This window comes from Bos mutus, chromosome 14, assembly GCF_027580195.1.
Source record: "Bos mutus isolate GX-2022 chromosome 14, NWIPB_WYAK_1.1, whole genome shotgun sequence".
NCBI lineage: Eukaryota > Metazoa > Chordata > Mammalia > Artiodactyla > Bovidae > Bos > Bos mutus.
This window is the reverse complement of record NC_091630.1, coordinates 36,772,334-36,788,443: the sequence shown is the minus strand read 5'-3', so window position 1 is coordinate 36,788,443 and position 16,110 is coordinate 36,772,334. Positions and strand designations below refer to the sequence as shown.

The 16,110-nt window shown below is 39.1% G+C and overlaps 1 protein-coding gene across 1 annotated transcript in view; it reads left to right on the top strand.

Annotated features, from left to right (window-relative positions):
• TNFRSF11B (TNF receptor superfamily member 11b) overlaps nt 1-14,002 on the top strand; it is a 28,165-nt gene extending 14,163 nt beyond the window's left edge. The window contains exons 2-5 of the mRNA XM_005897255.3: nt 4,298-4,667; nt 8,522-8,716; nt 10,858-11,082; nt 12,792-14,002. Of these exons, the coding sequence (XP_005897317.2) occupies nt 4,298-4,667; nt 8,522-8,716; nt 10,858-11,082; nt 12,792-13,180 (1,179 nt within the window). The 3' untranslated portion in view covers nt 13,181-14,002. The remainder of the gene's footprint in view (nt 1-4,297; nt 4,668-8,521; nt 8,717-10,857; nt 11,083-12,791) is intronic.
• The last annotated feature ends 2,108 nt before the right edge of the window (nt 14,003-16,110 follow it).

The following is a 16,110-nucleotide window of genomic DNA, read 5'->3' as shown; positions in this document are numbered from 1 at the left end:
AGCAGGGGACTGACTGCATTGCATCACGCAAAAGTAAACTTGATGGAGAAAGTATATTCCTGTATCCTTTAAGCAGCAAATACCGGTAGTCAGCTATACTGAAATCACGTGTCATCTAAGACATTTCCATATCAGTTACCTTGGACAGGTGCTAGTCTTAGCACAAAGAAAGAAACACCATCCATTCATGTGGACTTAAGGAAGGCACTGGGTGATCTCACTTCTATAATCTCCTAACACTATGCTCTTGAGTCTGAATGAAAAACTAGCATGTTAGGGCTATGCAATGTTAAAGGATTTGGTCAAAATATACTATTCTATGGCACATGCTCTGGGTTTTAATTCTGCTTCCACTAATTACTGTGACCTGGACTGGTTCCTCATTTACTTTTGTACTTTTGTAGCTGGTGGACAGATATAGAGTGGGAAGAGGAAGAAAGAAAAAATGGAGAGAAAATTCCATTTTAATGTTTCTTTATCATTATCACATGTAAAATAGACAGCCAGTGGAAATTTGCTGTGTGACACAGGGAGCTCAACCCAGTGCTCTGTGATAACATAGAGGGGTAGGATGGGGAGGGAAATGGGAGGGAGGTTTAGGAGGGAGGGGTCATATGTATACCTGTGGCTGATTCATGTTGATGTACAGCAGAAAACAACACAATATTGTAAATCAATTATCCTCCAATTTAAAAAAAAGTTAAGCATGAAAAAGCAGCTTCTTTTATAGGAAACTATAATATAGGACACTCTTATATAGGACACTTCAGGCTTCTGCAGAGACACCTATGCACAAGTCCTAGCTTTTGCAGATATTCATCAGTATTTATTCACTTCACACAAAAATTACTTTTGTACTCTTCTTAGACTTTAAATGTTATCAGCTGGCAAAGGACACAGAGCCAGTGTTAAGATGGACTGTCCTCCTTTGGCATATTTTTCATTGCTTTTCTAGAAAATGCAGAAGAAAGAGGGGATTGAGATGAAGAGGTTTATTAATTTTGCCAATCCTCTGTCAAGAATTGGTTCCAGAAATTCCATGCGGGAATTGAGGCTAACCAGAGATGGAGAGCTAAGCATCTAATTTTGGCCACACAGAGCTCTGTCTTTTTACCAAAGTGGAAAATTTTCAAGTAAATCACAGAGGCCCATAGAATTTGCTGAAAACAAGTCTGCAGTTCTTTAAGGCTTTCCAATTTTTAAAAATATATATGATAATTCCATGCGGTAGCCTAGGGGAAATGATCTTCACTATTATATAATTGCTCTCTAATCCTTAAGTCAACCTAATTTATTAATTTTTTTCCTCTGTGGATTCCTTTCACCTCAGCTTCCCTGTATTTTGAAGAAATGGCAACTAATTTCTTAAGCATGGTTTCAGAAAACCAACAGTGTCATGTCCAATTGCCTAGAAAAATACAAATTGCATCAGTATTCTCGGTCAGATCTTGTATTTGTGTGGCTGCTTCTAGTGAGGAACACATGCACCATCTGTGGGGTTTTCCCATTTCATCCTCATCTCTTCTTGGTAAGAGAGAAAAGAGTCAGCTAATGGGTAAATGAGCTGCGTTGTCATGGGAAGGGCAGGATGATGGGAAATCAGGCAGGGTTAAGTCTCAGGACTGCCAGCCCTACCAGGATGGGGCTCACTCAGCCACAGTAAGCAAGACAAATGTGTCCCTGTGGACCTCTGAGCTGGGCCTCTTGAAAAAACAGAACCCTCAAAAGTGGCTTTTCAGGAAATCAAAAGTGAACATCAAGACATAAAAAAATAAAAACATTTCTCATTGCTTTCATGTGTCTTTGCAAGTTGCATCAGGAATACTTCATTCCCTAGCGTTGAGGATGTTAGAAATAATTCAGCCAAACCCACACAAAGGGCCTTTCAGAAATATAGTACAATATTATTAGAATGACCAAGTAGCAACAAAGTTAGTTCGTCTTGCTTCATTTCCTTCAAAAGATTGATCGTTATCTGTAATTATTTATTCCTTCACTTCTCTGTCTTCTCGCTAGACTGTGAGCAGTCTGAAGAGCATCCTTGTTTTGTGGGTCACCATATGCTAAGACCTTCTACAATGCCTGGTACACAGTGGGTGGTCAAGAGACATATGTTGAATGAATAGATTTCTGAAAGATACAGACCAAACCAGAGCTTTCACTCATTACTGGTCCATTTCTTTCTTCTACTGTTGACCCACTTTATCTTAGCCAATAAAAAGCCCCAGGGGAATTCAAGAACATCGTTTTCCCCAAAACCATTGGGTCATGAGAGTGTCTTGAAAATATCAAGGCAGCCCCAATTTTCCACTGTAGTCTATCTTTTGTTGGTTAGCGGTCCTTTACATTATAGCGCTCTGAAAACTGCTCTCAGTTAAAAGGTCTGTGGCCCTAGGGAAGATATTTTATTCAATTCTGGTTTATCAGCTCATATTAGGTCCAAACTGCCTAGTTGCTAGTCATATCTCAATAAGAAATGAGGGCATGTGTATATGCATGCTCAGTTGTGTCCCACTCTTTACGACCCCATGGACTGTAGCCCACCAGGCTCCTCTGTCCATGGAATTTTCCAGGCAAGAATAGTTGAATGGGTTGCCATTTCCTTCTCCAGGGGATCTTTCCAACCCAGGGATCAAACCCGCATCTCTTGCATCTCCTGTATTGGTAGGTGGATTCTATTGCTTATTAAAATGCCCAAATGCTTATGAAAAAGGCCTTTCTTTACCTCTGTCATTCCTCATTCAAAAAGGAGTGCTGTTTTCCTAGCTTGGCACACTTTCCTCCAGGTCAAAGGGTTTCTGTGAGATTTGCTGAGTTCTGCAAAGAAGAGAGTTTAGAAAAAATTATTGTGTTTAGCCTGTCGCTTCCCAAAAGTCTGAAAATAGTCAGTGTTGATCCCTGTACCAAAAACAAACAATAAAAGCCAAACAAACAACCCCTACACAGAAACAACACTTTTTCTCTTAATTAGTGTGAAGAACTACTTCAGTGTTCCCTTGAAGACCTTTTGAGATCTAGAATACAAGATAGAATACTCATTTGGAGCCACCTTCACAAGCAGGATTCTGGCCCACACAACTCTCTCTCTACTATGCACACACCTCTTTGGCCATTATGGATAGAAACTTCTGAAACCCTGCCTACTCCCTCAAGTTTTCCCCAATTAACCTCAAGAGAGGTGATCATTTCATTTTCTAGACATCAGTCACCTATAAGATTCAAGACTACACTGATATTCTGGAGGAAATATCAGTCTTAAAATTTTAATAGTTTTCCAGCAGATTACCAGCTGCACAAAGATTACATCTTCTCATCAGCATATTTCTGGTAAGCATGCAATACATATCTGCTGCATGAGTGAATGAATGACCAGAGTGAGTATAATCACCAACTGTTTACATACATGTGAAATCATTACATCTTAGAACAGGAAAACTGAAAGAAAAATATCTGATCTTAAATATACTACTGTGACCATCACCCCATAATAAAGATTGTAATTTCTCCACCTTCCCCTCCATATTTCCAGTCTTTTACTTGCTCACTTTTTTACAACATTCATCTTCTAACACATAATTTATGTATAATTTGTTATTAAAATAAAGTCCATAAGATAGAGTTTGTTGACTATTTTATTCACTCCTGTATCCCAAATACCCAGAACAGAGCCTGGTACATAACTACCAACAAGTGAATAAGTGAAATAATATTTATTGTATATGGGTTCTACAGATGGGAATCATTGCAGGACATTTTTAAATCCTCAGTTCCATCTGAGGATTTAAAATTCAAAATTTTAAATTTAAAATTCACGTCTGTAGAATCAGAATTTTTAGGAATATAAATTCCAGGAATCTACATTTTTATCAAGGAGTCTAGGGATCCTAGTATAGCTATCCTGAGAATCTAGTTCACCTAACTCATTAGTTCACCCAACTCACTAATCTAATGATTATCCTAAAACCCAAGGAGATAAAGTATTACTCAAGGCACACAGGCTATTTAGCGGTGCATCTAAGTGTAATAATTTCTACTTTGATGAGCTTTCCACTCCAGCTATCTATGAGCTATGTTTTCCTAATATACTTTGCTGGTACTGCCATCATGGTCTTGGAGATTAATCTACGTAGAGGCAAGAGTTATGGCTTCTGAACTTGTTTTCTGTGGTCCTAGCTCCGCAGGCAGGAACAGCATGAGGTTCCAGGTAGTAAAGGACTCTGAGGTTAATGATGCTTTTGCACAGAAGAATCACCCCATTTCCATGCTAACATACCACTATTTCCCTTTCTTCTTCTAGTTCCTAGACATCTCCATTAAATGGACCACCCAGGAAACCTTTCCTCCAAAGTACCTTCATTATGACCCTGAGAGCTCTCGTCAGCTGATGTGTGACAAATGTCCTCCCGGCACCTTCCTGAAACAGCCCTGCACGGCAAGGCGGAAGACCGTGTGTGCCCCTTGTCCTGACCACTACTACACGGACACCTGGCACACCAGTGATGAGTGTCTGTACTGCAGCCCAGTGTGCAAGGAACTGCAGTATGTCAAGCAGGAGTGCAGTCGCACCCATAACCGCGTGTGTGAATGTGAGGAGGGGCGCTATCTGGAGCTGGAGTTCTGCTTGAAGCACAGGAGCTGTCCCCCTGGGTTCGGAGTGCTACACCCGGGTATGTACCAGCCAAGTTCATTAACATCACACAGAGTCAGGTAGTGGGGGAAGTTTAAGGGAACAAGTTGGTCCTGATGACATTACAGGATAGCAAATTACAAAGGTAATGGAATTTGCTAGGTATGTACTATGTGTCTGGATGGCTGCCAAAGAACCATTCCTCAGAGGAGCACTTTGCCACGACGGGCCAATTTAGTGACAAATCTCAAATGCAGCAAATCACTCTCTAATGAGATGTGTGATGGATTGCTCTTTCTTAAAGGGACACACTCTTAGTTGCACCATTCATAGCTGATCTATGTCTGTGTTTCACTTTGGCATGGACAGCCTCAGAGTGCAGTGCTTTTGGACAAACATCAGAAATGTTAATTGATACCAAGAGAGTAATTATGCTGATATTAATGAGGCTCTGGCGTGCAAACAGTGAGTAGTTATAATTAATTATATAAAAAGTGAGAATGGCTAGGGGAACTGCAGCTCATTATTAAAAATGAAGCTAGTTTTTCCTTTGGCAGAGGAGTTGAGTGTCTGGGAGGATAACGGCTATAGCAGCATCTCTTCTATGAAGCTGATTCTTTATCTTAGACAAAACAGACTGGCAAGCCAAGAGTAAGTACTTGTCTACAAACAAAGTACTTTCTCTTTTTGCATTTTGAAGAGCAGAGATTAAGGCCACTTTGCACTGAATTTTTTAAAGCTGCAATCCACCTTTTTTTTTTTTTTTGCTACGTTCATGAAGTTTCAGTATCGTCTGCATGTTCTCCTGGCCTGGAAAAATTAAGAGTATTCACTCACTTTTCCGGAGGAAGCAGTATGGGTATAGATTCCAGTTATTCAATTTGAATCAGTGTTTCTCAGTCTCAGCACTACTAACTTTGGGGGCTGAATAATTCTCTTCGTGGGCAGCAGTCCTGTGCATTGTAGCATGTTCAGCAGCATCCCTGGTCTTTAGCCACTAAATGCTAAAATAGTACTCTTTCCACTAAAGTGTCCCCTAGATGGCCAAATCACCCCTAGTTGACAACCATGGGTTCAGAGCATGTGAATTACTTGTAACCATTTTGACTTTCAGAAGTTGCAATATAGAGTCTAAATTATTATCAACATTTTAGGTTTCTGGAGAAGGAAATGGCAACCCACTCCAGTATTCTTCCCTGGAAAATCCCATGGACAGAAGAGCCTGGTAGGCTGCAGTCCATGGGGTCACAAAGAGTCGGACACGAATTAAATATATTCAAAAACTGAACTATTAAGTGTCCTAAGTTCTGAATTTTATAAAATCAGTCACAGAGGGTGCAAATTGCATGACAGTTCCTTAAAATGCCTCTAGTATAAGTCTTTGAGGGAGAAATTGGTGACACTTCCTAATTTTTACTGGATGACAATTTGCGACTCAAAAGCTAACCCAAGTTGTAGAGGGAGAAGCCCATCCAACAGAAACAGATGCATTTAATTCCATTCAGTAATTTATATATGTAGGAAAATTCATTAAGCAGGGCATTGCAGTTTGGAAACTAGAAAGTTTTGAAAAATAATGGAAATAGTAAGAATTTTACTCATATAAGCATGAAAATCTGTTTGTAGAATGAAGTAAGCACACAACCGAAGTCTTAGCACAAAGGTACACAGAGGTTTATTTATTTACTCACCTCTCTCTGCCTAAAATATAAAAGGTTTCCAGACCAAAGAGAAGGCAAGATTCTGCAGTTTTAGTCTAAAGAGTATTTAACATTCATTCTCTGTTGTTTTGAAGTCAGATTGCCTTGTCTTCAGATTTTACAGCTGACCCTTGAACAGCATAACATGGGTTTGAACCTCGTGGGTCCACTTCTATGCAAATTTTTTTCAATAATACTACAGTAATACCTGATCCCAGTTGTGTGAATCTGTGAATGCAGAACTCTGGCTATAGAAGGCTGACTATAAAGTTATAATGGGATTTTCCAATGCAAGGAGGTTGGGTCCTCTAACCCACCATTGTTCAAGGATCAACTGTAGTTAGTTCTATTAGTTGTATAATTCTTATATAATTGTTTATGCCTAGCATGGTGAATTCTCAACTGAAAAGCAAAATTCCTCTTGCCATTCTGTTTCACGTTTTGCCTACCAGATTATACTTTGGGTATTTCTCTTGACATTAACAAGGCAAAATCATTTACTTAGATGGATACATCCTTTTATAAGAAGTTCTGTCAATCATGAGAGAGGGAAGCCCTTTACAGAAAGGTCATTACATAAAGCCTCCACATATATTAAGAAACTTTCCTTCTATAATTCTTGGATTCCTCTTGGTAAGGAACTTTAAAGGCTAAATTACCTGGAAGAGTGTCTTGTGCCTATGACCTTCTCATTGGAATGCAGAAGAACACCCAAGCCATCAACACGTATGTGAAGAATTAAAGATTCTTCTTTGTGCAGCTGACAAAGGGAGATTTGGATCCAGATGTCTAAGACCATTTATTCCCAGAATATTCACAATAAAATAATACCATGCAGTCCATGCCCAAATACCTCTGCTTATGATACTGTAGAATTTGGTGTGGAGTTGGATCCCCTTTAAGGAGAGGAGTATAGTAAGAAAATACTAAAAAAAAAAAAAGAGACCTCTTTGTAAGGTGGTTCCTAAGATAATGTCACTGCAACCCTGGAAATGGCATTTAACATGTTAAAATTTCATGCTTGGTCTCCCCTTTTCTTTTTTTCTGCCACCTTTTTGTCATTTTTATTGGTCAATGCATTATCAAACCCTTTAGAAAAGAAAGAAGCCAGAGGTGAAAATAAAACCAAATTCACTGTGCTCTTTTTCCCTTTTTTGGTAGAGAATGCAATGAAATGGGAGGTTAAAAGTTTTAATAAATGAAGTTTATTAACTTTCTCTAACTTTCATTTGTTTCTTTAGTATTTGATATCTTGTGTCAGCCAGAATTGCCCTGGAATAGCTACATTTGAACACTGGAGTCTAAATCTGTTCAACTAGCTTACACTAGATGGAGGTATTTTCATATGCAAATACACTATAATGTATGATCTACTCAGGCATAGAGTCAAGGGTTTTAAAGATGTTTATTTTTAATAGCATCTTGGGTTGTTGACTGGTTCAAGTTTTTCTGTCAATGATTTCCCCAAATTTATCAAGTATCTTTCCACCATGAAAGAAAATGCCCTTTCAGTCACCCTTGCCTGAAATTTTAACGACTGTGCCCTTTTTAAACTCAACAGTTTAAGCAAATGGTATATCATCTTCCATTTATTATGTAACTGCAGGCTTACGCTTAAGTCCACAGTTAACTTTATGGCCACCTTCAAAAGTTTATTATAATGTTGTAAATTTTTACTTCTTGGGGTTAGCACACTTACGAATTGCTTCACAATTAGGATTCAGAAAAGAAAGAACTTCCGTAGGAATCGATTGGGATTTAACGATGTGGCATACCACGGGTACTGATTTCAAAGAATGATATTACAGTGGTTACACAGCAGTTATTTTCATGATTTTCCAGGGATAATTGTGTGGAGAATATGGCTGACAACAAGATCTTCCTGACAACTTCAGCACAGGCAGGACTAATTGAATATCCTACCCTTCTTTTCTTCCCTCTCCCATTATGTGCTTTGTAGGTAACAACAGAACACATTTGTGTTTGTATTACAAGGAGGAAAGAATGCCTAAGGGGTTCACTGTAGAAGTTTTGTTCTGTCTAATGAAGTGAAAAATGAAAATGCCTGAAGTTTCCTGCAACATAATAGTAGCAGTAAAAACCAAGTGAAAAGTCTTACCCCAACTCTGTTAAGATGGTTTCTGCTGCGAGAGTACTTGAGAACAATGTGCTAAACGGCTTGATATTTTTGTAGGAACCCCGGAGCGAAATACAGTTTGCAAAAGATGTCCAGATGGGTTCTTCTCGAATGAGACATCATCCAAAGCGCCCTGTAGAAAACACACGAATTGCAGTGCATTTGGGCTCCTGCTAACTCAGAAAGGAAATGCAACGCATGACAATATATGTTCTGGTAGCAGCGAATCATCGACTCACAAATGCGGAATAGGTAATTATGTTTCAAAATATCAATCTTCGTACCACCTCTGGGTTGAATACAAGACTCTCTGGTCCTTCTTAGTTAAACTTATATTTCCCCTTTCTTGAATTTTAACCAACTAAGACTATTCTCTGTGCATCATTGCTAAAGCCACAACTCAAAAATCTTTCAAAAAGTCTCCATCTTCCTATAATAGTGCTCCAAACCCTGACTTTCACACTTGAATCACGTTACCCACGGAAAAGGGGTGAAGTAAGATTATGTTGAAGGTCACATTATCAGAGTCCAAGTTGCAGAATGTTTTTAACCTATGCATTTTTATCACTTTTACGCACATCTGTATTATTAGCCAAAGTATAAATTGGCAACTAAGAAGCCAAGTAATTGAGAGTACTTGGATCGGATTGTGTTAGTCGCTCAGTCGTGTCCAATTCTTTGCAATGCCACGGACCGTCCCAGCCCTCCAGGCTCCTCTGTCCATGGGATTTTCCGGGCAAGAATCCTGGACTGGGTTGCCATTTTCCGTCTCCAGGGGATCCTCCCGACCCAAGGATCAAACCCAGGTCTCCCGCATTGCAGGCGGAGTCTTTACATCTGAGCCACGGTGATATAAATAGATGACAAATTAGAAAGGCAATACTGGCTTTGTTACCTGTGGTATTACTGCACCTATTGCACAGAAGTACTGAGTTCCTGTATATGTCTTAAACTCTATTCAGGAAGGGTCACTAGCTCCAAGTTCAAGGTATCTGAATGCACCCCATGTTGGTGATGACACTAATCAGGTTGGTATCCTCGTCTTGTCACTCCTGCCAGCACACTAGTCTCAGACCTCCTACCAAGGACTCATCACACCGAGGATAACTGACCTTTTAGTATTTAGTCAGCTTGACTCTCTTCAAACATCTTTTTGTGCAACATAGATGTATATAAAACATAGCAACGTGGATTGGGAGATTTAAGATTTAAGCCTGGTTCCAACATTTTTTCTGTTTTATAAAAATCTTAGCTAAGTCATTCATCCTGTCTGGTTTCTTATTAAATGATGGAATGTGGGGAGGGATGTTAAAAGGAGTAACATCTAACTTTAACATTCTCTTTAATCCATTTATAATTTTATTTATATCACTCTTTGAACACTTACTATTTGCCAGACACTTTTGCTATATGGGTTTTAATCTTTACAAAAACACTGTGAAGTTTGTTCAAGTTACTGTATGAACTTGAATGGCAGAGTCAGGATTCAAACCCAGACCTAATGAATCCAAACACAGACTCTTAATCCCTACGATAGACTAATGCTACCCAGACACTCAGCTTATTGGACCTTTTTTCTAAATGACAAGTTTTTGTGTTTGATTATTTTCCCACTTAATGTATGCTTATACTTCTGTATCCATCCTTGTTCCCAAAGATACTGTGTGTATGTGTGTGTGCAGAAAATAATATGCTATTTCAGGTTACTTTTCAGGCTTTCTTAAAGACAATGATTTGACACTGGCCTTGAAGTAACTTTTAGATACCAGCCAAGCCTTTAAAAGAATGTTTAATAGTTACTTTAAAATATGTTAATATTATATTAAGTAATAGAATTTTTGCTGTAATTTTTTATAGCAATACTATATTTTTATTAGACATTTAGTAAACTCTTCCCCTCCAAAATATTCTAAAAGAATATTTCATGGGACCGAGCTGGATTGGCAATCTGCCATTAACAACAGGCAATAGAAGGTTGATTTTATTCAAATTTTTCATTTTAGCATGCAATATTCTGGAAAATGCAACTGTGTTGGTTTTTGTCCTTTTTTTCTCTATCTCCCTCTCCCTTTCCTTCTTCTTCTTCCTGTTATTATTATTATCCATTAGACATCCAAGATTCCAATTACTGAGTGAAAGTGAAAGTGTGAGTCGCTTAGTCATGTCCGACTCTTTGTGATCCCTTGGACTGTAGGCCACCAGACTCTCCTGTTCTTGGGATTTTCCCAGGCAAGAATAATGGAGTGGGTTGCCATTCCCTTCTCAGGGGATCTTCCCTACTGAGGGATTGAACCCAGGCTTCCTGCATTGCAGGCAGATTCTTTACCATCTGAGCCACCAGGGAAGCCCAAATTATTGAGTAAATCTTCTTAATCTTCCCACCTTCCTTTTAGACATGACCCTGTGTGAGGAGGCGTTCTTCAGGTTTGCTGTTCCTACAAAGCTTACCCCGAACTGGCTCAGTGTCCTGGTAGACAATCTGCCTGGCACCAAAGTAAATGCAGAGAGCATAGAGAGGATAAAACAGCGACACAACTCACGAGAACAGACTTTCCAGCTGCTGAAGTTATGGAAGCATCAAAACAAAGACCAAGATATGGTCAAGAAGATCATCCAAGGTATGGTAGCCTGAACTAAACAACTCAAACAGAAATCAGAACACCTGCTCATCATACAACAGAAATGAGACTATGTACCTGTTTAGTTGTATGGATGCTGTTTCCCTTTGGGAATTATTGTTGGACTGAAATAGTTTTCAAATGATAGAGGAGAAGCTGTTCCTAGATCAGTCATGCGAGGTTTTATTTTCACCTACTCTACTCTCCAATTTTTCAACTGTCTCTCTGGAAGGAGAGAAAATACATTTCAAATGTAGGAATAAACCTCAGGAAATCTGACTCTGGATCCCTTAGTAGGTGTGCGAGCATCCTGTCTGATATATCTAGAAGTTCTTTAACTATTTTAGATCTTACCTCGCAATTCTACCAAGAAACTATGTGGTATTTATCTGGTAATTCTCTCCAGAGAGAATCTAAGTGTCTAGGTATCCTCTCATTAATCCTCACAATACAGTCTATTTTAAAATTACCATTTTAATAGCACATGTCGTGAGGATTAATGAGATAAGTTCTTTAAAGTGTTTGAGCTTCTTGGAGAAAGGGGCTATTTAAATCCAAGTACTCTCATGTTTTAGTTTTGTAAAGAATCTCCTTTTGAAACTGTGTGTGTGTGTGTGTGTATTATGATGGGAGTGAATTAATACAGAAGGGAAAAGGGAGTAAGTTTCATCCAGAGTGTACTATAAGCTTTGGGATACACAGAAGAGAAAGTTCTGACTTGAATTAGCATTGGGAGGACATTCTGGAAAAAAATGGTCAGGGGGCTTTCATGATGCAATGTTAATGAGAAATCCATTCTGCTCTTCACGTGTAGTTAAATGATTGAGGAATCCTACACAACTCTAAAGCCTCAAACATCTGAAACTGAGGCAACAGATTTTAGGAGACTAACATCTTTGACAGTTGAATGCTTTCACTTGTGCACAGTAAACTTGTCTTCTGTTTTTGGCAAACAAAATGTATTCTTTGAAAGTATAATTAGCCCTGAAGCAGAAAGAAAGGGAAGTAGAGAAACAGAGACAGTTAGAATTGGATGGGATCGAATTCCCTGTTTTATAAATGAAGACATTTTATCCCAGAAAGATGAAGGGACTTGCCTTCGGTCTTACAGATACTAAATGACTCATGTCATCAACAGAAACATTACTTACTCATCTATGTTTATGTCCTAGCTCATTACCAAAATATTCTCTAGGCCATGTGTATCCTACTGTTCTCTGGCCTCGTATTATTGGATTTTCAGATCTCCTGTGTGCTGATAATCCTCTGGTGCTATTTATTAAAGACTATTTGAAGCAACTAATTTTTCAAATAGCACATATATTGGTATCAATTAATGAAAGTTTATATTACAAAATAGCTAACTGTATTTTTTCTAAAATGTTACGCTTTTCATTTCTTCAGATTTTCTTAGAAAACTGAGAACAATGTGTCTCTAGTTTCTTACTGTTATTTTCCAAATGTGGGCTTTTCACAAAGCTCTGTTGGATGCCGAGAATACAGAAAGCATATTATTCTGTGGTAACACAAAATAATATTGAACTCAGTTCTCAGAAATAACTAGCGTGACCTGAGCCCTCCCTCAAAGGAAAGGAGGAGGTCGGCCTTTAAATTATGAAATGCTGGGGAACTCCCTTTTGCCTCGGGGTAGTTCTCTAGTGGCTTTAGATAGACTGTGTGAATGAATGTCTTGTTTTTGCTTCATTCAGACATTGACCTCTGTGAAAACAGCGTGCGGAGGCACATTGGACACCTGAACCTCACCTTTGAGCAGCTTCTAAAGTTGATGGAAAGCTTGCCGGGGAAGAAAGTGACGACCGAAGACGTTGAGAAAACAGTGAAGACGTGCAAATCAAGTGAGCAACTCCTGAAGCTGCTCAGCCTGTGGAGGATAAAAAATGGCGACCAGGACACGCGCAAGGGCCTGCTGCACGCCCTAAAGCACTTGAAGACGTACCACTTCCCCAAGACTGTCATTCAGAGTCTCAAGAAGACCATCCGGTTCCTTCACAGCTTCACCATGTACAGGTTATATCGGAAGCTGTTTTTAGAAATGATAGGAAACCAGGTCCAGTCATTAAAGATAAGCTGCTTATAACCGGAAGTGGTCACGGAGCTGTTTCCTCACCGTGGACCAGATCTGATGAATGAGTAGACTGTTTCTCAGGCGCTTGAGGAGGGAACAGTGATTTCTTTCTCATCACCAAGGACTAGCTTTGACCCCAGGGCCCCAAAAGAAACTATGGTGTGGAGAAAGAACTCTTATCTCTCCCCCAAAGTATAATAAACCCCAAATAGTTTATCCAGCTGACACATCTGGTCCAGTATCTACTGCCTCTATTTTCTCTTGTTACTGCTTGCAGTAATTCAACTGGAAATAAGAAATGAGACTCCATTGTGTCTTACTAAATATCAGAATGTCTAATTTAAATAGCTTTGAGATTTCAGCTGTACTAGAGGCTTTTATTTAAAAGCCATTTTTTTCTGTAAAAGTTACTAATATATCTGTAACACTATTATAGTATTTGCTATTTATATTCATTCAGATATAAGGTTTGTACATATTACCATCCTAAAGGGAAACTGTGTAAGACTTAATTTTAGAAAGAAAAATATATATATTCTGTTTATTATGATACATGAAAGAGATAAAAATATATATTTTTAACAGAATGTTTGTAGCATTTCCTAATATGTACTGCCATTCTTCCTGTGTAGAGTATTTTTGTAATATACTTTAACCTGTATAAGCTGTAATACCATTTTATAGAAAATGCATTATGTAGTCAATTGTTTAATGTTGGAAAGTGTATGAAATATAAATTATCTGAATATTAGATGCTCTGAGAAATTGAATGTACCTTATTTAAAAGATTTTATGTTTTTACTACATAAACAACATCATTAATTAAAGTTTTCAAATTATTTTTCATCGCTTCTCCTCTTGCTTTTATTTGAATGGCACATGAATGGATCTGAGGTTTCACGATTTTCCCTTTCTTTTATCATCAGGACCATTTGGGAACACTGTTAAAAATGCAGATTCCTGGGCCAATTTTTTTGAGAAATTCTAGGGAGGAGGGCAGAAACCTGCATTTTTAACATGCTCCAATGTAGTTTTTACTACACATAAGTTGAAGAATTTCTGAAGTCAAGTTTAGTAAACAAACGACACAAGCCACTTACTTATAACTGCTGCCACTAGCATCAAGAGACCAAACTATATAAGTTCTTTTGGTTGCCAGTAATGGATACTTGTGGGCTTCCCAGGTGGCTCAGTGGGTAAAGAAGCTGCCTGCCAATGCAGGAGACACAGGAGATATGGGTTCAATCCCTGGGCCAGGAAGATCCCCTGGAGGAGGGCATGGCAACCCATTCCAGTATTCTTACCTAGAGAATCCCATGAACAGAGGAGCCTTATGGGCTACAGTCCATAGGATCACAAAAAAGTCTGACATGACTGAAGTAACTGAGCAAGCAGGCATGCACTGGAAACTGGCACTATTTAATTGCAGAAAACATTAACTGGAAGGGTGATGTATTTGGTAGAATGGTACTCCCTGCCCAAATTATGTTTATACCATATTCTCCAGAATCTGTCAATGTGCTTTAGAAAAATCATCTGTCTTTGTACGTGTAATTAAGTTGTCTTGAGATGAGAAAATCATCCTTGATTATCCAGGTGGGCCCTACATGCAGTGGCAAGTGTCTTCATAAGAGACACAGAGCAGAAAGACAGAAGAAAAGACAATGTGCAGACAGAGGCAGAGATGGGAGTGATGTGGTTTCAAGCCAAAAAGCCATAAGCGAGAGAAGAGAGGAGCACTTTCTCCCTGAGAGCCTCTGTAGGGAATACGCCCTGCTGACATCGTGAGTTTGGACTTCTGGCCTCCAGGACTATGAGAGAATTCACATCTGTTGTTTTAAGTCACCCAGTTTGTGGTAATTTGCCACAACAGCCATAGGTACTAATACAGGTTGTATCTAAGCGTCAGAAACAGTAGAATTAAGATAACACTGGGCCCCTGAGTGACAGAAGTTCCTACACTTAGTCTTAGTCTTATATTTCTGTATCTTTCAGTTCAAATTTCTAATTCCTAGCAGAGAGACTCTGGTTGTTCAAATAGGGACTGGTGTAAATACATGGCCAGTGAGGGTCTGTCTTCATCAGCTTCAGTTCCCAAGAAGGGGATATCACTGTGAATAGGGTCCACACCTCATCCTTTCACAGTCCGCATTTCTCTTTTCTGTCACTTTACTAAGATGTAGATGCAACACCTACATTACAGGTGAAACCTTAATGTAGGTCAAGCCTACCTTTGTGAAATCAGATCATTATGGCTGCTTTGACAGGAGGGTTACTGTTGTCTAGTCGCTAAGTTGTGTCGAACTCTTTCGTAATCCCATGGACTGTAACCCATCAGGCTCCTGGTTCATGGGTGTTGCCAGACAAGAATATTGGAGTGGTTTGCATTTCCTTCTCCCAGGGCCCATCCCAAGGACTGAACCCACATCTCCTGCACTGGCAGATGGATTCTTTATGACTGAGCCACCAGGGAAGCCCTTGACAGAAGGGTAGATCCTGGTAAATGTCACACAAGCTCATAAATCTGGGGAAATAAACGGCAGAGGTAAAGTCAAGAGGCTCCAGCCTGGAGAATTAGAGTCCCAAGCTGCAATCCTGGGAGTGGAAAATGTGGAAATTAAGTGCTGAAGGCATAAGTAGGAGGACAGGGGTTAACTAATAGCCAGCATGTTGCCTTCAGAAGTTCCAGTTCCTCCACCAAAGTTCTTGTGCACAGAAAATGAAATGGCCTCATACACATCAGTTAAGCTTAAGAAACGTTTGGAAGTTTAATGGCATCAAGTATAAATCCTTTAAGTGCTAATTTGATTGGTTTCCTTGCCTGCTCCTTTGGGTTGAGTCTGCCTCAAGCCTCTCCTCCAAGAGAAATATATGTAAATTCATGTCAGTTTCTCTCTTTTTTTAACTTTTAATTTTGAAATAATTTTAGACTTACAGAATCA